This window comes from Protopterus annectens, chromosome 3.part1 (genome assembly GCF_019279795.1).
Source record: "Protopterus annectens isolate FY-2018-M chromosome 3.part1, PAN1.0, whole genome shotgun sequence".
NCBI classification, from domain to species: domain Eukaryota; kingdom Metazoa; phylum Chordata; order Ceratodontiformes; family Protopteridae; genus Protopterus; species Protopterus annectens.
The window spans coordinates 47,525,490-47,548,493 of NC_056732.1; the positions used below are offsets into that span (position 1 = coordinate 47,525,490).

Consider the following 23,004-nt stretch of genomic DNA (forward strand, 5'->3'; position numbering starts at 1 on the left):
CTGTTAATCCCAAATCACCCTAAAATGATGTTCTTTTAAATTTCTAGTTACTTAACATAGATAATTTTTCCTCACACTCTTACACCCAATCATCAAGCCCCCCATAATGTTCCACAGAATGGTTCATTCCACTTGGGACAGTCCATTAATTTCTCTTATTGTGAGATTTAAGCATCAGGAGTACTGGTACTGCTATCATCCACAGTGGGTCAGAGGTTTTCTTTGTAAGCCTAGCTTTTCCCTGCACATGCCCACTAGCCACCACTGGGGTTAAGCACAAAATGAGCATCACACTGGACTCTCTCATGCTTCTGTGACTGATGTAAGCCAGTGTATGCTTTACATCTCTTGAAGCACATACCATATCTGGATTTCCAGTATTCAAGCAACTGGAGTAAGCACACATTCCCAGGCAGGCATCCTTCCCCCACCTTGAAGGGGAGCTATGGAGTTCTGCCACTTTTTCCCTCCAGCACCAGGAGTACTAAACCATTTAGGTTATCAACAGGGCCCTCTACAGCACAGAGCAGGCATAGCACATTTGAGAGTGATGAAGCTGATGCAACTTTGACAAACTAAATGTAATTAATCTTCAAGTGGTAGTCTTAGCTAAAACCCTGCAATTACAATTCTGCCCTTTCTGAACTTGAATATGGATTGCAGGACCTGCATGCTACCACTATTTTGACCATATGAAAGCAGGCGTCCTTCACTATTATAAGCAAAAGTACACATTTTTCTACTGTGTTATCGAAACATTCGGTTTCTGATTTTGTTGACAGTAAGCCAGTTCAGCAAAAAATAAAACAGTTCTGTAAAATACACTTGGCAGACATTAAAATTTGTGCATTAAAACAAAATTCAACTTACTGTGAGGTGGTGAGATAAGTTTCAGAATAATATCCCCCATCGTACCGACTTCTGAAATTCCATATCTGCAATTCCCCTTGTCACATTCTAGATCAAGGTCTTTAAAATGTTGTTAAAGAAAAACTAAAACAAGCAGAACAAGCAGAAGTGCAAACAACTGGCTGCACATAACATTTTTATTACAAACTGCTGCTGGATTCTATTGAATATAACAACTTAACAACTCTGTTCTATCTGTACATGCAAGTCAAGAACACAGAACAGTTATTAAATTTCATGATATTGTGCCAAAATGAGTGATAATGGCAGCGGTGATTTTAATTTCTGTACCTCTCGCAAAAGCCTTGAAGCACTGTTTCAGCAAAAATCAAAAATTTCCACTAGTGGGACCATGTCCATGCGTGCAGTTGCAGTCTGCGACACTACAGCAAGAAGGGAAGGATGTTACTAAAAGCAGGAGATGGAACTCGACAGAAACATGTGAGAGAGGGGAAATGGTCAGAAGGTGAGCCGTCATGGAGAGGCGATTTATATAAGCTTATGTTTGATGTCAAATAGCATAAAAAACAGAAATTTCTAGGGAAAAAAAAACAGGTCCATGTCATTTACATTTTTAATACACACATTCACTGAGCACACTAAACACAAACTAAATTTTAATTTAAGCTGTAGAAAGATCAGGGTCACTTTTAGAAAACTTATCTGCATGAAAGTCATTTAAAAACTGTGTCCAATGGCATTTAAACAATTTAGGGAGGAATAATTTTTTTTGTTGGGAGAGTGCAATCTCAACAGACCTAACATAGGGGGCTGGACCCCATTTAACACTACAAACAATTTGTGTGATCAGTGCCACTGTACTTCAGGATAACAAATTTCCCCTTGTAGCAACCCCTGTCAATGACTCGATCCAGCAATTCAGGAATTAGTGCTCCTCAATGGTACTCAGCCCAGCACACTGTAATTGATTTAACTTTAAAAGGGGCTACCAGTTCCCACAATGGTAGACCAGCAGCCCAGTACTTCCACCCCACAGCTACCAGAGGTCATTCCTTTTAGGGTGTTTTGTTGTACATCATGTGATGCTTCTCCCATACAAACTTGATAGACATGAAAATGATATAAGCATACCACTACACTCAGCACCAGTCTCCCTTCATTTAAATACAGTTTGGCCAACAGGGGTCTTTTTCCCTTCTGTAAGAAAATCACCTGCAGTTTCTAGTAGGATGCCCACAATGCAGCATCAGGTTCCTTTGGTACCTTCCCCACAAGAATGGCAGCCTGCTCTCCTGAGTTCAGTCCTCCAGTCGGTTCTCTCCAGCTAATACCCATGTCACTACTCAAACCCAGATCATTAGCAGTACAAATTAATTGGCACCAGTGAGACAGAACTCTTGGAATATTCATCAGCTGGATGAGTGGTGCAGCAGGGGCCAGTTGGTAACCCTCAACCAAGGTCAGTCTCTCTTTTTTTTTTTTTTATTATTATGTTTGTTAAACAGGGTAGTAGACTGCCCAAAATGGACCAATTTCAGCAGTGGACTGTGGGATACAGATACAAAACTTGTAGTTACAACAAAGACAAAACAAATGGATACACAAAACTCAGCGGAGATGCAATAAAGTTGAAAAAAAAGATAACAATTATTACAGGTGTGTGTGTGTGTGTGTGTGTGTGTGTGTGTGTGTATGTATGTACGTACATACAAGGTAGGTACACACATTAACTAGAGACTCAAGAGTAGGACAACAGTTCTCCCCTTTTTCCCCCTTCCCTATTTCCACCAACACCTCTCCCAGAACAGGCAGGAGTGCAGAATCAATGAGTGTATATAAATTGTGTAGAGGAAGGCTGAGACAGTAAAGAATAAAATCACTGTAAATGTGTTGATGAGTAGACAAAGGGATAAATACATGGCAAAATTACTTGCAGTTAAGTATGTTGCTGAATATTTCAATCAGGTGTTAAACAGCAACATGGAGATGGGCAAAGTGAATAGATGAAGCAAACCTGACAGCAGCAGAGTGTCTGAAGCTGGAATAAGGGTCTCACTGAATCCTAAAAATGGGAGGGGGATTTGAGAATGTCACTAGGAAGAGAGTCCTATAATTTGGGACCAAGCACAAAAAAGTACAGTGGTGTACACTTACCATAATGTAGATGTTAGAGTGTACTCACTGTCACAGTATACATAAAGTACAGCGGTGTACACTTACCATAAATGTAAATGTTAGAGTGTATTCACTGTTGCAATCATCACATTTAGGTTATCCCTGCCAGGGTAGCCCTCAACCAGCCCAAATACCAGAGGCTTAGTATTTTTCCGTCTGTTTCTGTCACTTGAGGACTGACGTCAGGTCATAAGTTGTATAAAGTAAGGCAGCTGATGCCATTACATCAGTTTTTCTTGCCCTAACCTGTCACGAGCCCCCAAAGTAAGAGGCCAGGTTCTGGTGGAAGAACCCCACCAGTGGAAAGTAAATACCAATATGTCCCTTGTAAGGAAAGAAAGAGGATAAAGGGGGATGCAGGGAGGGAAACCAGGACTGCAACAGTGAATACACTCCAACATCTACATTTATGGTAAGTGTACACAACTGTACTATGTTCTTCATGTTTCACTACTGCAGTCATCACATTTGGGTAGATTCCCAAAGCTGAGGAAATGGGTGGAGACAGTCAAGGAAACTAGGGGCTGGCTGGGATGCCCTGCAAGACTGCAGAGGCAAACCCTGCCCTGGATTTGGAGAAGAGAGGCAGGTGGTAATGCTTGGTAAAAGTGTGAACAGATGTCCAGGTGGCAGCCTCAAGAATGTCACTGGTGGGGAGTCCTCTTAGGAAAGCTGTAGAAGTGGAGTGTGTCCTGACCCCCTTGGGGGAGGCTTTCCATGCTGTTTGTAGCAGAAATGGATACAGTTTGCTATCCATTTGGAGATGGTTTGCTTGGAGATGGCTTTCCAGTCTGCTCCTGTAGCAAAGCTAACCAGAAATTGGTCAGACTTTCTGAAGGATTTAGTCCTGTCCAGATAGAATCTGAGCTGAGCTGTCTGTGCACATCTAGAGAGTGAAGAATCATTACCCCCTTGTTCTGGGGATTAGGAAAGAAGGTGGGCAGATGAATGGATTGGTTGAGAGCTGCACTGGACACCACCCTGGGCATGAAGGATGGGTTAGTTCTGAGGGATACCCTGTCTGCATGGAAGATGATGAAGGGTTCCACAGCCATGAGTGCTTGCAGCTCAGAGACTTTTCTGGCTGAAGTGATGGCCAGAAGGAAAGCAGTCTTCCAGGAGATAAATTTTAGCTCTGCAGAAGAATCTTGTTCGAAAGGGGGCAAGGTGAGCTTTTCCAAGACAAAGTTAAGGTCCAAAGCTGGTGTTGGTGCCCTTCTGGGGGACTCCAGTTTCTTTTTTTTCTGAGTAATTAGAGTGAAGGTACTTCTGTTGAGTTGCCACTCGTGTGGGTCCAGAAGGTGTCTGCTTAATTGGTCTGCCAGAGAGTTAAGAGAGCCTGGTTGGAATTGTGCTAACAGGTGTAGTTGCATTGAAGAGGCTGTGAGCCAAAGGGTCGTGGCCAGCCTGCATAGAGAGTAGGAGCGAGTCCCTCCCTGCTTGTTGATGTACCACGCCACAGTGGTGTTGTCTGTTTTGATCAGGAGAACACCTGGAGAGAGAAGGGGTTTGAAGGCTATCAAGGTGTGCAGCACAGCCATCATCTCTTTTTCACTGATGTGCAGAGGGATTTCCCCGAGGGCTCCATTGGCCCTGTATGCACCTGCCATTGAGGTGTGCACCCCAAGCATAGTCGGATGTGTCTGTGGTGAGGGTCTGGGCAGTGGGGGGTGGGGAGAAGGGCAGTCCCTTGTTGTGGGAGCATGCTGTTGCCCACCAAAAAAATTCCTTTCTGAGGCAAGGAATTATAGGTAAAAAAAGTTTCCAGGTCTTGAGAGTGTTGACACCAAAGACTTTAGGTACCACTGATGTTTCTTCATATGCAGTCTGGCATATGGAAGGAGTACTATGCAAGATGCCATGAACCCCAGAGCTTGCAGGATCTTCCTTGCAGATAGATGGGGCGTGGTGGCTATTTGAGAAAGTAGGTTGTCAGGAAAATTTGTTTTTCTGGTGTAAGGAATGCCATCTGAGATGCTGTGTCCAGACTTGCTCCCAGGAAGATAATCCTTTGGGTGGGCACCTGTTTGGATTTCTTTTCATTGACTGTATACCCTAGGGAGGTTAGTAGTGTCTTTACAAAGGCCAGGTGCTTAAGCAGCTTTACCAGTCGTCTAAGTTTGGGTAAATGTGGATATTCCCTTTGTCTGCAAAAGGTAATGGCCGGAGCCAGACATTTTGTAAATACTCTGGGTGCAGTAGATAAGCCAAAGGGAAGCACAGAGAACTGAAAGTGAGAACCTGCCCTGAAGCGGAGATATTTCCTGCAGGATTCACTGATAGGAATGTGGAGGTAGGAATGTGGAGGTAGGCCTCTTTTAGATCTAGGGTGGCTAGCCAAGTATCCTTTGACAGCATGGGTAGCAGCTGCTGGAGGGTGAACATTTTGAATTTTGGGATCACCCGGAAGATGTTTAGAATTGATAGATAGAGGATGGGGAACCAGGTGAACTCTTTTCTGGGCACCAGAAAAAGTCTGGAGTAGAAGCCTTGACCTATCTGTTCTGCAGGAACGTGCTCTACTGCTCTCATAGAGAGAAGGGAAAGGATTTGCTTTTGAGCCTCTGCCTACTGATTTGTTGGTAGTTCTGGGAACCCTTTTGGGGTTGGAAGTGTATGGAAGGAAAATTTTTATCCCTGAGACACAATGTTCAGAACCCATTGGTCCTTGGTTATGGTGGCCCAGGTGCTTGAGTGAAATGAGAGCTTTCCTCCTAGGGGTAAGTGAAGGTGGGTAGAGGGGGGAGGAGGAGGCGAGTCATTGTGAGTTCTTACCATAAGGGGGTGGCTTAGAAAACTCTGGCTTTGAAGTGGAGGTAGTCCACTGCTTAGATCTCCGCATTCCCTGGGGCTGCTGTCTGGGGGGGGGGCTGTTTCCATGGGGCCTAGGCTGGGCTGGTTTACTCAGAGCAGGAAAGGACCAGTGCTTGCAGGGACAATGCCTGCTGAACCTTGGGGCTGAACTTGTAAGAAATCCTTAACGGTTTACATAGATTTTGCTTTTACTTCCATCTTTTTTTAAGACCTCTTCTGCCTTAGTACCAAACAAGTTCTTTGTGCAAGGGGGCATCCAACAATTCTGATTTGACATGGTCTGGCAGGGGTTGTTCCTTAAGCCATGCATGTCTTCTAATGACAGATCCAGTGACTGCTGCCCTGCAAGATGCTTCTGAGGCATCAAAACCACAGTGCAAAGTGTGTTTAGTTACTTGGCTTGCAGAATGCATTAAGTCTTGTAAATCTTTAGATTCTACCCAAGCAGGAAGTAAAGACATTTTCTGTTTAAGGAGTTCCAGGGTATGTTGCTGAAATTTCAGCATATGGAACTGACAAATTAGTGCCCCGATAGCAAGAGTATCTGAGATGCATACTTTTTTACCCCATCTATCCAATGCTTGGGAATCCCTGCCTGAGGGTGTGGGATTCTTAGCAGAGGTTGCTTTAATCCCTTTTGGCCCTTGAGAAATGACCTCAGGGTCAACTGTTGGATTTTTAAAAAAAGATATTTGTGTGAGTCAGGGACTCTATAGTACCTGTCTGGTTTTCTGGGAGCAGGAGGTAGGGCGTTGGGAGTCTAGCTGGATTCAAGGAAACCATCATCCACAACATCCAGGACTGGGGGGATGGCCAAGGGTCTGTGTTGCGGAAGATCTAAGAATGCCATGAGTCTCTTTTTAGACTGAGGGTAGTCCTGACTTTCCCATTGGGTATGTTCCCTTAACGTATGCAGGGCTTCCCCAAAGGAAAAATCCTCTGGGGGAAGAGACTGAAGGAATGGAGTCCTCTGCATCAGAACCCTCATAAGTGGAGAGGGGTTGCATGTCTTCATAGTCAGATGCATCAGATTCATCTGACTTTTGTTCAGACAAAACTACAGGGGACAGATCTCTTTCTTTTCGAGGGGGTAGCTTGGCTTCCCCCTGATTAGCATGATAAGGTCTTCTGCCATTTTAAGCAGTTGAGACTGAGGCAAAGTAGCAGACATCTGAGAGTGGGTTGTCATTTTCTTGTGTGTGGTTCTAACACTGGGCCTAAGTAACTCGGTCGTATTTGAAAGAATGGTAGTCGCTAAAGACATAGATTTGTCTCGAGATTCGGTAGCGCGAGGGACTTCCTCAGAAAACAGTGCCTGCTCAGAGGCTCTGGACCCATCCAAGATTGAGACAACCGCAGGATCCTTAGTCGAAGAAGAGTTTTGCGGCATACCAGACTCCGAAAGGGTCGTGGTAGTAGCAGCCTGCGAATCAACAAAAGTGGGCATCAAGGGCTGCGAAAGCGCCCGAGTACCAGAGGACTGACAACTAGCTTAACGGAAGCATCAGAAGGTTTGGACCTATACGGTCTGTCTCTGTCTTTACGTTTTTTTTTTGGAAGATCTGCTGTGGATAAGCTTACTGAAGCCATATCGGAATTCAGAGACTGTAAATGAAAATATCTGGCTACAATAAGGACCCAACAATGGATAGTTCTGATGTTGAACAAAGCACAGAAGCGACAATGGGGGACGTCGTAGTCTGGGCCTAAACAAATGATGCAGTAGGGTGGCAGTCTCGGTGTGGTATTTGTTTTCCACAGACGAGACAATTGTTAACTTTTTCTGACATTGGTTAGTGCAAGAAAAAAAGGATTCCCAACAGGGTACTTAGCTTTAGAAGACTTCAGCTTCAATTCAGAGACGAAAACTCATGTAGCACCTGACCGCTCATGTAGCACCTGACCGGCACTCATGCAAAGTGCTTCTGCTTCAGGCTCTATGGCAAGAAAGACTGATGTAATAGCATTGGCTGCCTTACTTTATACTACTGACGACCTGACATCAGTCCGACACAGAAATAGTAAGCCTCTGGTATTCAGGCCGGCAGAGGACTACCCTGGCAGGAATAACCCAAATGTGATGACTGCAACAGTGGAACATGAAGAACGTACGCATCTCATCTGATGGCACAATTGGCAAAAAAAAAAAAAATCAAACTGCAATCTGTGGCTGAGTAGAGGCAGAGCGTTGCTATGTCAATGATGCCAAGTCTTGTAGGACATATGCACACTTAATTTTACTGGGAGTTAGCACATTTAAGAGGAATGCAGTCTGGTTCTGTTTGGGGAGAAAGAATGAAAGTGACAGATTCTGTTGAACAGTAGTTGGAGGTTCCGGGCATCTTTATATGCACCCTGGGGAAGTATGAATAACTCGCAATCTGTTTGTTTTATTTATTTAATATTTGTTTACCAGGAAAGTCCAACTGGGATGGACAGCATTTTCAGCGGATGACCAGGGAGAAATGTTCTAGACACACATCTTTGGAATGTGGGAGGAAAACGGAGCACTTGGAGGAAACCCAAACGAATAAGGGGAGGACATGCAGACTGCACAGAAGGCCCCCCAGCCGAGAATTGAACCTGAGAACCTGTTGCTGTAAGGTGACAATGTTAACCACTGTACCACTGCGCTTCCCGTTAATGCAATATATTTTTGCCAACTGCTGCCCTTCCTTCTGATGTAATGAACGGAGAGATTTTGCAGCAGGCATAGAAGGCTGAATTGATTTTCGATTTCTTTATTAATATGCAAAGCCATATTTAAAGACAAATCCAGTGAGAGGCCTAAGTAACAGAGACGCAGACATTCAATTTTCTGGTTAGCGAAGGGAAGGGGAGCTGGAAAAGTAGCTAGGATTTTAATCTTGTGGGGTGCATAAAGCACCGCTTCAGTCTTTTTAATATTTAGTAAAAGTCAGTAGACTGACTTAAAAGCATGGAGTTTACAAAGAATAAAAGTTGGAAGGTTTTGTAATACTGTTTTCATGGCTCAAGGCAGATTTAAAAAAAAAGAAAAGTTAATTGGTATATACAAGATACTGAGATTGACGTCAAGGGTGAAGTAATTTCTTGAATATGCTGAAAACGGAGTTTTCTGGGAGTATTCATAAATATTCATCTCTCACTATCTTGGATCCAGATGAATCCAGGAAGTAAAGAGTGAACCAATGGCCACCAAAGCTCCCAGACTCAGTTTAGTTATTGACATCTGATCACTGGGAAAGACCGACTGGAGAGGAGGCGTGGAAAGAAAAGCTTCAAAATGTTACAAAACATTTAAGAAGGATAACTTTTCAATCCTCAAAAACAACAACTAAAACATCTACAGTTTATAGGACAGTGATTTAATATTTAAAGTACTTTTACCCAGTTTATAGAGAAATTATAACTAAGTTAGTACAATGTTGTTGTGGTTGTGTCTTTCGTCTTTTCCTGGTTAGGGGTCACCACAGCGGAACTCCGGTCCACTAATGATTGGCAGTAGATTTTTACGTGCCAAGTTGCCGGCCCTGACACACAACTTTCAACGAAGGTACGCCCATTCACGCACGTCTCCACACAGAAGACTCTCTAGCTGAGAATCAAACAGGACGTCTTACTGTGAGGCGACTATGCTAACACAGCACCACCACCGCAGTTAAAACTAAGTTAGTACAATATAAATATGAATTACAATATGAAGTGAGAGAAAAGCAGTCTTGTGCTATATTTAGACAAAGCCAGGAGAAAGAAATTAACAGAAACAAGGAAGAGAAGGGAGAGTAAGAAGTGTGAGGTATGTTCACATTACAGTTTATCACACCTCAGTACTCTGTATAAACCCTTCACTACCAGGACAAACCACACAAACTAACCTATAAGCCCTTGGAAATTGCACTACCAATGTTTCACCACTCACAGCTGTATTACAGGAAGGATATACTTCAGAATGCCATATACAGAGTTCTACTGTTATGATGTACAGCAGCTGATGATGTACATTAAGTGTAAAGAAGGCAACAATAAGGGGGAAGTACCCAGTTTTTAAATGTTAATTTTGTTTAGCATAATCATTACAAGTTCTGAGAACAAAATAAATATCAGGCTAGACCCCTAATTCACGACTACATGGAGATGAAAGAAACATTTCTGTAATCAAAAAAAAAAGTTCTGATCAAGTATATTATGTACTATGAAGAGGTCACAGGGATTTTGCAAGTCGTCACAGCTGATGATAGTCAACCCCCCCCATCGGAATGACAGGGAAATGCCTGCAGTGAAAAAAGGTTGCACCTTCCTCAGACGTGCAGACACCTGCACTGCTTAGGCAGAGTTACACGCACAGCACTGGTTATTACGATTACTGATTTTGATCACCTTTCTGACTTTCAGATTAATTGGTTTGTACTTCAAGAAAAATGCAGTGACCCATAAATAGCTTCATTTGCATTTCAAAACACAAAATGAAAAAAGGCCAATGCCCTCTGTGCGATGTTGCCCTTCCCCCACCCGAGTGAAATCTGATAAGTAGACTGCCAGAGGGTAACTGACGGCAGAGCATTCTTAGCTACAGAGGTACCTGAAGAATTCCAACTACAGTCACTAATTACACAGTATACATAGGCACACCATGCTGTTTATGTTCCATATTTGTTAACTCTCATGCAGAATTTAAACCTTTTCTTTTACAGCACCACATAAGTTGTATTTTCCTCACATCAACTAATATGCACAGTCGGCTTTAGGCACCAGCAAACCATGTGGTCACTGGGGGCCCCTCAACCAACAAAAGCTAGCAGAGCAGTGCTTGTATCTCCCTTAAAATACAATGGTATCTCTGGTTATAGTAAGTGTGTTGTCAAGTGACAGGCTTCACAATTTCATAAAATTGTTTTACCACTTACAGTGCGCTTGACTTAGATATTGCTTTAGCCACCTGCAATACCTGTAGCTGAAGGGGACCCCTCTTAATCATCCTTGACTGCGCTGGGACCCCACAAAAGCTGCTGCTGGTTGAGGATGAGAAAAAAATAAGACTTTCTGATTATGTTCCATCTGAAATAGGGTTGAGATATGACCCCGTCAGGATAAAGTTGATAATCCATGAGTGAACCTGAGCAAGGTAAGTAGCCCCAGAGCGAGTGGTCTCAATGCAAACCTTGGATTTTAAGAGCCAATGCTTCTGATCTTCGGGTACGGTTTTCTCTTCAGGGAGAAGTATAAATACTGGCAGAACACCAGATCCTGCAACTCTCAACTTCTTTGCTCACTAATTTTGGGCAAAGCTAAAAATAATAGCAGAATAAAGGCTCAAAAACATTTTTGGAATAAACATTAGTTCTATTAAGAGTTAATAGAATAACATTTTGCATCAATGTGCATTTTTGGACAATATGAAGTATGAAACTGATGTCTGGATTTATTGACCGACTGTAATCATAAATGATTTACCAGCAGATCAAACTTTTTTCGAGGGACAGAGCAAAATAAGGCTAAATCAGGGACAGTGACATATGGATTACTCCTCAAAGTAGTAAATAAAAGTGACTTACCCTGGTGTTGATTCATGATGACTAAACAAGTCACTGATTTAGTACAGCAGGATCAGTGATGCACAACGTATTGCTCTGTGTGTGTGTGTGTGTGTGTGTGTGTGTGTGTGTGTGTGTGTGTGTGTGTGTGTGTGTGTGTGTGCATATATTGTACGTTGCAGCATGAGAATAAGATGGACGCTCCAAGATGGACACGCTAAGATGGACGCTTTAACTTTCTAGCACAAGCATCATCAGCATTGCCATTACATTATGTTTGTGGGGTGGGGGTGTTTGCAGTGTATGCAAGAGTAACAAGTCGACCACATTTTCTTTCACTTATCACAGATGGACCTTACACATGATAGAGGTCAGTCTTTGGTGGTTTGGCAGGAGCAGAATGTGTGTGTGAAAGCAACTGTTCATTGTCACTGTATTAGAGAGAGTAGCACTGCCATTTTACAGAGCTTTACTCATAGTTCCTGGCTGTTTTTTTTTTTTTGCTTTGTGGAGTCTGCGTGCCCCCTTATCTGTGTGCATCTATCCATGTGGTCAGTTTACCCCCAGCACTTCAAAAACGTGCAACAGGTTAAATGGAATTTTTCAGCTTTCCATAAAGGTGAATGTGCAGAGTGAGTGCGCGAGTAATAGCAATGATTTTATCTGTGCACATACACACAGTAATGCTGGGCACACACTTAACTCTTCTGTGTAGTGATAAAATAATGCAGCTAATAAGTAATTACATTCAAAAGTAAGGCATAAAAATACATCACAGACATAGCTGCCGGAAGCTGCTGAAGACTGGGAGGGGCAAAGGGCAAGAGGGGCACTTAGTGATTTAAAAAGAGCAAATTTTTAAAGGTATTTACTACCATTACAGGAGGATCAGCGTGATGCAACCCAAGTTTATAAAGGATAATTGCACAAATTTCTTACAGAATTATAAATTAAGGCATCTTGTGTTCATACGAGTTGGTATGCGTTAAAGAAGCAATGGCAGTACTGTTAAATCAAGCGCGCCATTCTGAAGTACGTATGGCAGTACTGTTAAGTCAAGCATGCCATTCTGAAGTACGTATGGCAGTACTGTTAAATCAAGCATGCCATTCTGAAGTACGTATGGCAGTACTGTTAAATCAAGCGTGCCATTCTGAAGTACGTATGGCAGTACTGTTAAATCAAGCATGCCATTCTGAAGTACGTATGGCAGTACTGTTAAATCAAGCGTGCCATTCTGAAGTATGTATGGCAGTACTGTTAAATCAAGCGTGCCATTCTGAAGTACGTATGGCAGTACTGTTAAATCAAGCGTGCCATTCTGAAGTACGTATGGCAGTACTGTTAAATCAAGCGTGCCATTCTGAAGCAATGGCAGTACTGTTAAATCAAGGTGCCATTCTGAAATGCATTATGGCAGTACTGTTAAATCAAGCGTGCCATTCTGAAGTACGTATGGCAGTACTGTTAAATCAAGCATGCCATTCTGAAGTACGTTGCGCTTTTCTGTAAACTTATCAGTGGAGAGGAATTAGCTAGCTAAAGTACTTGATCTGCATAGGAGAGAAAGAAAAGTTGTGCAAAATCTTACCATAACCAGATGTCCTTCTCCTCCATGTTGCAGTATTCCACATATGGGTTTACTCCTCTAGTCTCACGTACATACAGCCAGTATCCAAAAGCTTTCAGTCCCTCCAAGGTGCGCGAGACTTCTGACATGGCCAAGAGTACGTGGGTCATAAAGGTGATGTCAGCACGCACCAGCCCTCAGAACAGAAGGCCCCAGTCGGAGCCAGTCCTAATAACGGGCAATGCCATATCATTGCCATCCAGATAGGGAAGTCATTAGCTGACAGGAGGGGAAAGAGGGTGGGAAGGAATTCTGCAACATGGAAGATAAGGACATCTATGGTTATGGCAAGATTTTACACAACTTTTCTATGTCCTTCGATTCCAATGTTGCAGTATTCTGCATATGGGTGAGTGCCAAAGCTCACAGAGATTTGGGTGGTGGTCTTGAGGCAGACACCAGGAATCCAGGAAGGGTAGCCCTGGTGAATCCCTGCCCTGGATCTAGAGAGGTGGCCAAGTTTATAGTGTTTAGTGGAGGTGTGGACCGAAGACCAAGTAGTAGCCTCCAGGATAGAGGTATCCAGACCTTTAAAGGAGGCACCTGAAGAGGCCATGGTGGCTCTTGTGGAATGAGCTTTACCTGTACCCTGCAGAGACTTCCCATGGAATTGGTAGCAGAAGGTGATAACCTTGGAGATCCAAGTAGAAATAGTCTGCTTGGACACTGCCTTCCTCAGGGCTCTAGGGTGGAAGGATACGAAAAGATAGTCAGCCTGTCTGATAGACCTGGTGTTGTGCATGTAGAATCTGATTTGTCTGTGTATATCCAAGGAATGTAGCACTCACCTGTCTTTCCCAAACCCACAAAGAGACAGTGAAAGTGTACAGCCTGATTGAGGGACAGGTCATTGACTACCTTGGGCACGAAGGACAGGTTTGCCCTGAAGTTAACCCTATCCTTGTGGAAAACAAGTAAAGGAGTAGCCATAAGGGCCTGGAGTTGAGACACTCTTCTGACTGAGGTTAGGGCCACTAACAGAACAGTTTTCCCAAGTACAATAATTAAGGGAAGCTTAATCCACTGGCTCAAAGGGTGGGAGCGTGGGCTTCCCGAGCATGAAGTTAAGGTTCCAAGATGGGGGAGAGGGTTTCCTGGGGGGTCTGAGGTGAAGTATCCCTTTAAGGAAAAGCTTCGAAGGAAGTCTGGATGCTAATGGTGGATCAAGGAGCAGGCATGCAGAAATGGCAGACAGATGGGATTTGATGGATGAATAAGCCAATTCAGTCTGTAGCATTCATACAGATAGGACAGCACCAGATGGGTTTGTCAAGAAGTGGGTCCAGCTGTCTTTTGAGACACCAAATAGTGAATTGTTTCCACTTTGAAAGGTACGATTTTCTTGTATTTGGTTTCCTAGCCTCCTGAAGGACACTGAGCACATCCTCGTTGTAAAAGTGCCTGAATGGGATTGGAAGCCTATCAGCCACAGGATAAGGTACAGAATCTGCCACTGTGGATGGATTAGTGACCCCTTGTGCTGTGTGAGAAGGTTCACTCTGGGGGGGTAACTTGTGAAGATTGCCCTTGAACAAATGTATAAGTAAGGGGAACCAGTGCTGTCTGGGCCAGTAGGGTGTCACCAACAAGACTTTTGGATTGTCCTGCTGTATTTTCAACAGGATCTTCTGAATGAGTGGGAAGGGGGGATGCATATAGATATTTCCCCTTCCAGGGAATTGAGATGGCATCTGATGCCAGTGCCTGTGGTTCTAGTGCAGAAGCCAGGAAGTTCTCTGTTGATGGTGGAGGCAAACAGGTCTATTTGAGGTATACCCCACCTGTGGACCAGATCCAGGAAGAAATCTCTGTGAGGCATCCATTTGTGGTTGCTTGTGCTGGTTCTGCTCAAATAATCTGCCTGTGAGTTGTGGAGAGAGGGAATGTAGGTCACCTGCAGGGTTATTCCCTGTGAGGTGGAAAATTCCCAAACCAAAAGGGCTAGTCTGCAGAGCAGGTAGGACTTGGTCCCTCCCTGTTTGTTGATACACCGCAGTACAGTGGTGTTGTTTGTGTATATCAGAAGTGGTCCCTGCTGTAGGAAAGGGAGAAATGTCTGGAAGGCTAGAAGTACTGCCCTCATCTTGCTCTCTCTGGCATTGATGTGTTCTGATTTGTGGCAATTTGGCCACAGGCCCTGCACCTTTCAGTGGACGAGGCTCCAAACCCTAGGTTTGTGGCATCTGTGTGCATGACCTGAGTGGGTTGAGGTGGTTGGAGAGGAAGACCTGGATTGTGATTCACCTGAGGTAACCACCATAGTATTTCCTTAGGCAGGGTAGTAGGGGCACAATGTGCTCCAGAGGGTGGTTGCATTTCCAGATTGACCAAAGGTACCATTGTAGCTTTCTCATGTACAATCTTGCTAAAGGAAGAATGGGTATGGTAGCTGCCATGTAGCCCAGAAGTTTGAGGTACTGCCTTGCAGTTACCTCTGTGGAGTGAAGGACCAGGAGGAGATATTCTGACAAGGAACTCACTTTTGGTGGGGGTAAGCATGCCTCCATGAGATTCGAGTGGATCCTGCACCCAAGGAATACAATGTCATGGGTTGGTTTAAGATGAGATTTCTGGAGGTTTATCTGGAATCCCAGTGATTGAAGGAGGGTCACCACAAAGTGGAAGTGCCCTCAGAGGGTTTCTTGGCTGGCAGCCTGATCAGCATGTTGTCCAGGTAAGGGAATATCTGTATTCCCTTTGTCCTGCAGTAAGCCACCATTGGTGCCAAGCATTTGGTGAACACTGGGTGCGGTGGAGAGTCCAAAGAGCAAGGCAGAGAATTGCAAGTGAGAGGAACCCACCAAGAATCTCAAGTATTTCTGTGGGTGGGTTTGATCGGGATGTGGAGATGAGCATAATTTATATCTAATGTAGCCAGGAATCTTTGTGGAATTATGAGTGGGAAAAGGGCTGGCAGGGTCAGCATTTTTGGGGACCTTTAGAAAAAGGTTAAGATAAGAGAGGTCTAGAATAGGTCTCCAGGGTCCATCCTTCCTGGAGACCAGGAAGAGCCTTGAGTAGAATCCTCTTCCTTTTGCAGTTGAGGGGACTATGTCTATGGTACCCTGATCTAACAGGGTCTGCACTACCATTTGCAAGAGGTCCAGTTGCTGAGCAGGTGGTCGTGGTATGCCTTGACCTATGGGTGGGGAGATCCAAGACATACAAAAAACATTTTGGAGCATGGACAGGACCCACCTGTCTGAGGTGAGATAGGTCCAAACAGGGAGACAGTGAGAGGCAAGCAGACAGTGGTACAGAAGGAGGGGGAGGAGGAGACAGGGGTGTCAGGTCGTCAGATGCTACCTGCCCTGTCCTAAAAGGGAGTTCTCTGGCTAGAGGGAGGAGATACTTTAGCTGGAGGGGGTCGTTTCCTTGTGGGATTACGAGGCCTTGAGGGAGGGGAAGGACGGGAGTGCTTCCTAATAAACTGAGTTTTTGCTGGATAGTTTCTGTGAAACTTGGGGATTGCTGAAACCAGTAAATGTTTACGGTTCTGCATTTCTTTGCCTTTTTGCTGCAGAGATTTGAAAAGGTCTGCCGGCTTATAGGTTCATAGGTTTATACTAGGCTATCTGCCCTAGGGCATTTATAAAAGTTTGAAGGTACTATGCCCATTATTTTCAGCAGTGACACTGAGGTGATTTTAAGTCTCTTCCTCTTGTATTTTTTGAGGTGGAGCATGTCCATCAATTTGTTGTTCCTTCAGTCAGGTTACTGTCAACCTGGGTCCCCAGATCCCTGATAACCTCTTCTGTGCTTAGTGGATTGCCACCTCTATGGTAGCTAGGGGTACCTTATTTTTTGAAGGGTATGACTATGCATTTTTTCGCGTTTAACTTTAGTCCATGGCTCTGGCACCAGTTATCCATTTCTATGAGACCCTTCTGGAGGATATCTGTGCCTGATGTGTTTTCAACTATAAGCGCCCAGTTTTCATCTGCAAACTTGCCCGTACTTCTGAAAGTGATGCCGAACAAGAGGGGCGCAGGACTGCTGTGGGTGGGACACCACCACTGACCCGGGCTTGAGAGTCACGCCAGCCCAGCCACTCTGACCCTGTGGTGGGGTTCACAGCCAGTTTGCAACCCATCATGTTGCGGGGTTGTTTAAGTTTACATTTGTTGGTGAGTTTTCTATGATGGGAGGTTGGTGATTGTGTGCTTTTGCAAGGGTAAAAGGTAGGCTTAGAAGCAAAAAGTGTCCAAGGGAGCATCATTAAGCTTTGCCCTGAAATCATCTGGCAGAGGCTGTAGAGGTGAAGTCAGGAGTATCTGTGTAAGGCAGATGCTGATGCTGCTGACCTGGCTGAGGATTCAGCAGCATCATAGCTACACTTGATAGAGTGGTCTGGTGACCTGGGAAGAGACTTCCAGAAGGGAAGCCAGTGATGCTTTGGCAGGGGAGTCTGGAATATCTGTCAGGTGTTTAGTGGTAGATTCTAAGAGGGACAAGGCATACTTGGTCATGTGGGTCTGGTAGTTTGTGGCTCTGAAGGCCAAGGTAACCGATGTATATATATTTTTGCCCAACCTTTGCATGGTTTTGCTGTCGGTCAGCAGGGAGAATGGTGGTAGTAGGTAGGAGTTTGGAGGCTTTGCCCATAGAGACTGATACAGTGGCAAGATCAGCAGGTGGGCACTTAATCAGATGCTTGGCAGTGTCAGGCACCTTGTAAAGCCTGTATGGTCTGCGTGGAGCAGGAGGTTGGGAGTCGGGATTCAGAGATGCTGATGAGAAGGCATCTAAAAAGGCAGGTAGGATAGAAGGAACAGCAGATGGGCTGGGGGGTTCCATTTGAATGAAGTCGTAATACCTCTTTTGTACCTCAGTCATTTCTGAGGATTCCCATTTAAGTGTTCCTTCATCCTGCCAATAGTTAAGGTCAAGTCTTCAACTGGGGAGTCATGGTCCACTGAATCTTCCCCTGGGGTTCTGTATCCCAAGGGAGAAAATAGTTGAGAGTCATAAGACAAAGATTCCTCTGAGAAACCTGAAAGGACTTCCTCTTCCCTAGTAACTGTCTCAGTAGGCTGAGGCCTAGGGCTCAGGAGAGGAGGAGATGTGGAACCAGTAACAGCAGTGGTAGGCCTCAGTGCCATAAAGGCACTGAAAAGGTTTCAACTGAAACCCTGCCAATCAGTCATGCTTTCTGTTGTGGGAGAAATAAGTTTTCTTCTTTTAAGTGGTTCAGTGGATGTCTGCCTAGAAACCGGTCATTGCAAAGGTTCGAAGGAGTCAGACGGTTCCTCAAAAAATGCAGGTTCCCCCGGTGTCAGAAACCAGCACTGGAATAGCCTCTGCAGACATGCTCTCACCTAAGGATAGTGCGGTGTCCTTGGAAGTACCCATGACATCTGGAGTGGCAGATCCTGGAACCATGCCGATGTCAGCCACAGGTTTGGAATCGGTCGAAAGAGGCTCAGCAGTGGATGAAGGCCATAAGGTCTTGATCTTTTTTGGTGGTTCTGCAGAGACATCTGAGGAGCCCTCCATCCATAAAGACATTGGTTTTCAAGGTAAAGATTAAGCACATGCAAGTGACTACATAGTGTCTTGGGCACGAACGCCTGGCAAATAGGGAAGGCCTTGTGGTCTTGCGACCATCCCAAAGACAAAAGGCACTTATGGGCGTCCTTATGAGGGATCTGGCAGCCGCACTGACACTTACCCTTTCTGGATGACATGAACAAGCAATACTGAATTTAGAAGGCCTGAAAAGGTCCCCAGTGGAGTACTTATGAAATGAATCTGGTGTCAGCGGTAGCAGAAACACCTGGTGTATGACTGGCGGATGAAAAGTTCTGAGGGCTGGAGTATGCCGATGTCACCTTTATGGCCCATGTACTCTCTGCCACATCAGACATCTCGCGCATCTTGGAGTGGACTGAAAGCTTTTGTATACTGGCCGTATGTACGGGAGACTAGAGGAGTAAACCCATGCAGAATACTCCAAAATGGGAAAAGAAGGACATCTGCAATAGCTTTGTAAGCAAGGATGCAATGCATCTATTTCTGTCCATACTACTGACAACATATCAGACACTTTATAGTGTGCAGCTGTAAATGTGCACGCTGTAGTACATTGTGCAGCTGTAAATGTGCACGCTGTAGTACATTGTGCAGCTGTAAATGTGCACCCTGTAGTACATTGTGCAGCTGTAAATGTGCACGCTGTAGTACTGCTAAAGCTTGTGGGTTTCCTACTTCATGATAACGTTTACAGGGGGCTGCCAGGACTGTGGTCAGAAATAGACAAAGTCCCAGCTTACATTGTACTTGGCATGCAGTAACAAAAGTGGGGGAAAATACTGCATTTCTGAGTTTGGAGTCTAAAAAGCAATAATGAAATAAAACGCAACACAAGCTTGTATACAAGTCAGCCATCATATATTCAGGTTAAAAGTGTCTCAGCAGAACTGAGAAACTGTTGGTAGGATAATATTACATCATACAAACTAGAAATGCAAATAAGAGGATTACATCTCCGCATAACTTATAAGAACTGCAAACAAGTACTCCACTTATTACATCAGGTTGGATTATACAGCTGGCAGTAAAGGACTTCCGAACATAGTACTGTATCACCTCAGAAGTTCAACACTGATGCTTTCACACAGATTTCACAGCACTTAATGAAAGCAGTGACTAGCGTAACATTCAGGGCAGTCAAATACTATATTTAAATGTAGCAGCACTTTCAAAGCAAAGTGACACCTTATTGAAATACTTTTCAGTGACTGTGTTTCTGAATCTGCACCCACCTTTTCCATACCATACATCCCAACCAAATCTTACTATATAGCATGATTAAACTATGGCAGTAACAAGCTGCACAGAAAACACTTCAGGGTGTTATTCTTTAAGTAGGTAAGGGGAGTGGTTCAAACAACTCTTTTTAACCATGACCTGAGCTCACATGTAACAGAATGGTAGACAATGAAATATCATAAAAAACTGTATGAAAATGTAGGCTACAAAACAGGGACTTTAATTTAATTTACACCATATTAATGCATCAAGGACAATTTGGCATATTGAAAGAAAGCAACAGTTGTATACAGGCTATTTACAGTTTACAGTGAGTAAAACATTATACCCAAGTGAAGGTACTTAAATACAATTTGCAGCAAGTCAAACAGTGCTGTATCTTGCTCTTTTAAAATTAGTGACTCTCCACTGAGACAGCTAAAACTCAAGTTACCCTGAAAGGCAATACACAACTGTGCGCAGAGCTCATTGTAAATGGATCTCCCCATACAGAGACAGAAGATATAACAAGCCTACTGGCCAACAAATTCAGCTGCTGCTTTACCCTTCTCCCCCTCAGCTTTCCCTTAGGAAATATCAAATATAACTCTTTCTGCTCTCAACAGGGAACAGGTCCTTAATGCTTTCTCTAAGGCCAAGAGCTCTGAATCAGTGGGCCCAGACAATATCCCAGGATGCCTTGTGAAACATGACCTATCAGACCCTCTGGAATTGATATTTAACTACAGCCTCCAAACAGGCTTCGTGCCTCATGAATGGAGAACAAGTCATCTCGCTGCACAAAGGTGGGTCATCTACAGACCATGGAAACTTCAGACAAGTCACATTAGTCTTATATGCCGAACAATGGAAAGAATTATGATGGAAACTATCAATAACGATATAGTAAACCTCCAGACACTGGACTCGACCCAGTTTGGTTTCATCAATGGCAGGTTATGTCAACTCAAGTAGCAAGTTCTTTGAAAAGGTCACCAAAGCAATGGGTTAGGGCAAAATGGATCACAAGGCCTACCTGGACATGCTCTACATCCATGGGTAATCCAGGGCTGTCTTGCTTCTTAAACAGGGTTACAACTTGTCCCTCTGCACTGAAGTCTTGACCTATCCTGTTTCTAATGTAGTAAACTGTTCACTAAGAAAAGCCATGGCCATGTTCCCAATTTATAAACATCCATCTTACCTTTGCACAAAGCCAAAGGCAGAAATCAACTACATACATACCTCTCAACTGTACAGATTTTTGCAGAATGTCCAGAGTTTTGCCTCATATTTTTGGTCCTTTTTTCATAAAATTGTGGCTTTCTGGCAAATTAGTTGCAAATCATTGAAGATTGAAGTTTGAAAAAATGAGTTTTAGACTTCATACCCTTCAGAAAAATCATACTAATGCAAAACATGCTATTCTATTACCTTTCTAAGTTTGTAAGACTGATATTTAAAATTGTCCTTTTTGGGCCTTTGTCACACTTTTATTTAAGGCAGTTTGGCCATATTTCTTGCCAAGAGGTTCAGAGGTATGCACACAGCCATTTTGCCATTCTTGAACACTCTCCTCACCAAGCCTAAAGTTAAGGCATTAAAAAAATCTATACAAACAAAACAAATTAATGCCCTAATTTACAGTTGCCCCAAAGCAAAGAATTCCATTTCACTAACAACTCAAGACATTCAGTCGCTTACAATGCAATATGGTTTTCCCTCCAAATCCAATAGTTAGAGTGGTCAGCAGTGCTGCAGAGCCAGAGGAGCAGGTTCAGCAACCTCCAGCACAGGAAAGGACTAGCAGGAATAAGCTTACTACCAGCAGAAGCTTTTTTTCCCCCTAGAGCCTGGCAACCACCAATGGCAATGTGAGGGTGCAAGCAAGCAACTTTGTTAGGGTTTAGTTCAAAAGTAACAACAATACATAGATTCTTCTTGATAACATACAACATTTGAAATGAAAGTGGTCAGTGACTGATTACTGCAGGAACTTATTCTGCATCATCCTCAGGATGTTTGCTTTATTTATTTTTGTTCCCTGGCCTCAGGAGCTAATGACATCTATAAATAAAGCAACCAACCTGAGGATGACACTACTTAACCTGTAGTAAACAATCACCAAATGATGGTTTCTGGTGCAAAATGGCATTGAACTGGACAGGCAGGTTTCCAGTCTTTCCTATGATCCTGCTGTGCCTACTTGCTGTATTCTATCAGTCCAAACAACAAATTTGAATATACTTAGCAATATGCTTTTTTTTCTTGTATACTATTTAAATTGCTTAGGAATGTTCAAACATGTGCCCGCAAACAAAATTACAACAAAGTAGAGCTTGTTGCTCTGGGCTAGCTTTCAGAAACCACAACAGAGTGCCAAAAGAGGGGCCATTAAAACTGAGAGGGTGGGGGTAGATCTAAGGGTAAAATCATAAATAGTAAAAAGTTGAGTGGTATGCTTCCTGGTCATCCACCCACCCTATACCCCCTCCCGGTGTAGGATTAATTTTCTGTTCTTTGGTGTTTAACTTATTTTAATATGGGGGTCTGCATGATTGTATGCGATACCATGGAATATATCACTCAGCATGAAAGTTTTAATTGCTGATGGCTCTTGAACGGCACGCACTTCTATGTTCTTTTTCTGGGCGACAATGCATTTGTCATACATCTCTTCTATATAGTTTTGCCATAACGTTTTGTTTTGCTGTTTGTCTTTTTGGCTGCCAGTAGTGATTTGGGTCAGCAAAATGAGAAAAAAAAAAAAAAAGGTCGCGGCTCAAAACATAGGTGCAGATGAAGGATTCAGCTGCAACTAGTGTTGCATGCCATTGTCTTTTTTTTTTTTCAAAGACAATGGCATGCAGCTGAATCCTTCATCTTTTTTTTTTTTTTTTTAAATAAGATGAGCTGCAAAAGTGGGGGGTCCTCCCCCCTCGCTCTATGGTTCTGGCGCCTATGATCACAGAACATTCAGACATTTATAGCTTCTAGGAGTCTGGTGGCACCCACACTCCAGAGCATATAAATGGATTTTGACATGGACATAGTGGTAGCTTCTACTCTCAACTGCACCCATTATAAAAACCAGCCCTGTTTAGAGGAGTATACCAAAGTTTGCTGCAGGTTGGGGGGGGGGGGCGGATTGAGGATGTTGTGTGCATTATTTCCTTAATTTTCATTAGGTTCAAACCTTAGATGTATGTACAACAGATCTTTAGAACTTGTGCTGGAGCTGGGGACAAATCT

At 43.7% G+C, this 23,004-nt stretch overlaps 1 protein-coding gene across 3 annotated transcripts in view; it reads right to left on the reverse strand.

Moving 5' to 3' along the window:
• ESRP1 (epithelial splicing regulatory protein 1) overlaps nucleotides 1-23,004 on the reverse strand; it is a 627,793-nt gene that overhangs the window by 381,175 nt on the left and 223,614 nt on the right. For all 3 annotated transcript variants that reach the window (XM_044066542.1, XM_044066541.1, XM_044066543.1), the window contains exon 5: nucleotides 871-969. In XM_044066542.1, coding sequence (XP_043922477.1) covers nucleotides 871-969 — 99 coding nt within the window. The remainder of the gene's footprint in view (nucleotides 1-870; nucleotides 970-23,004) is intronic.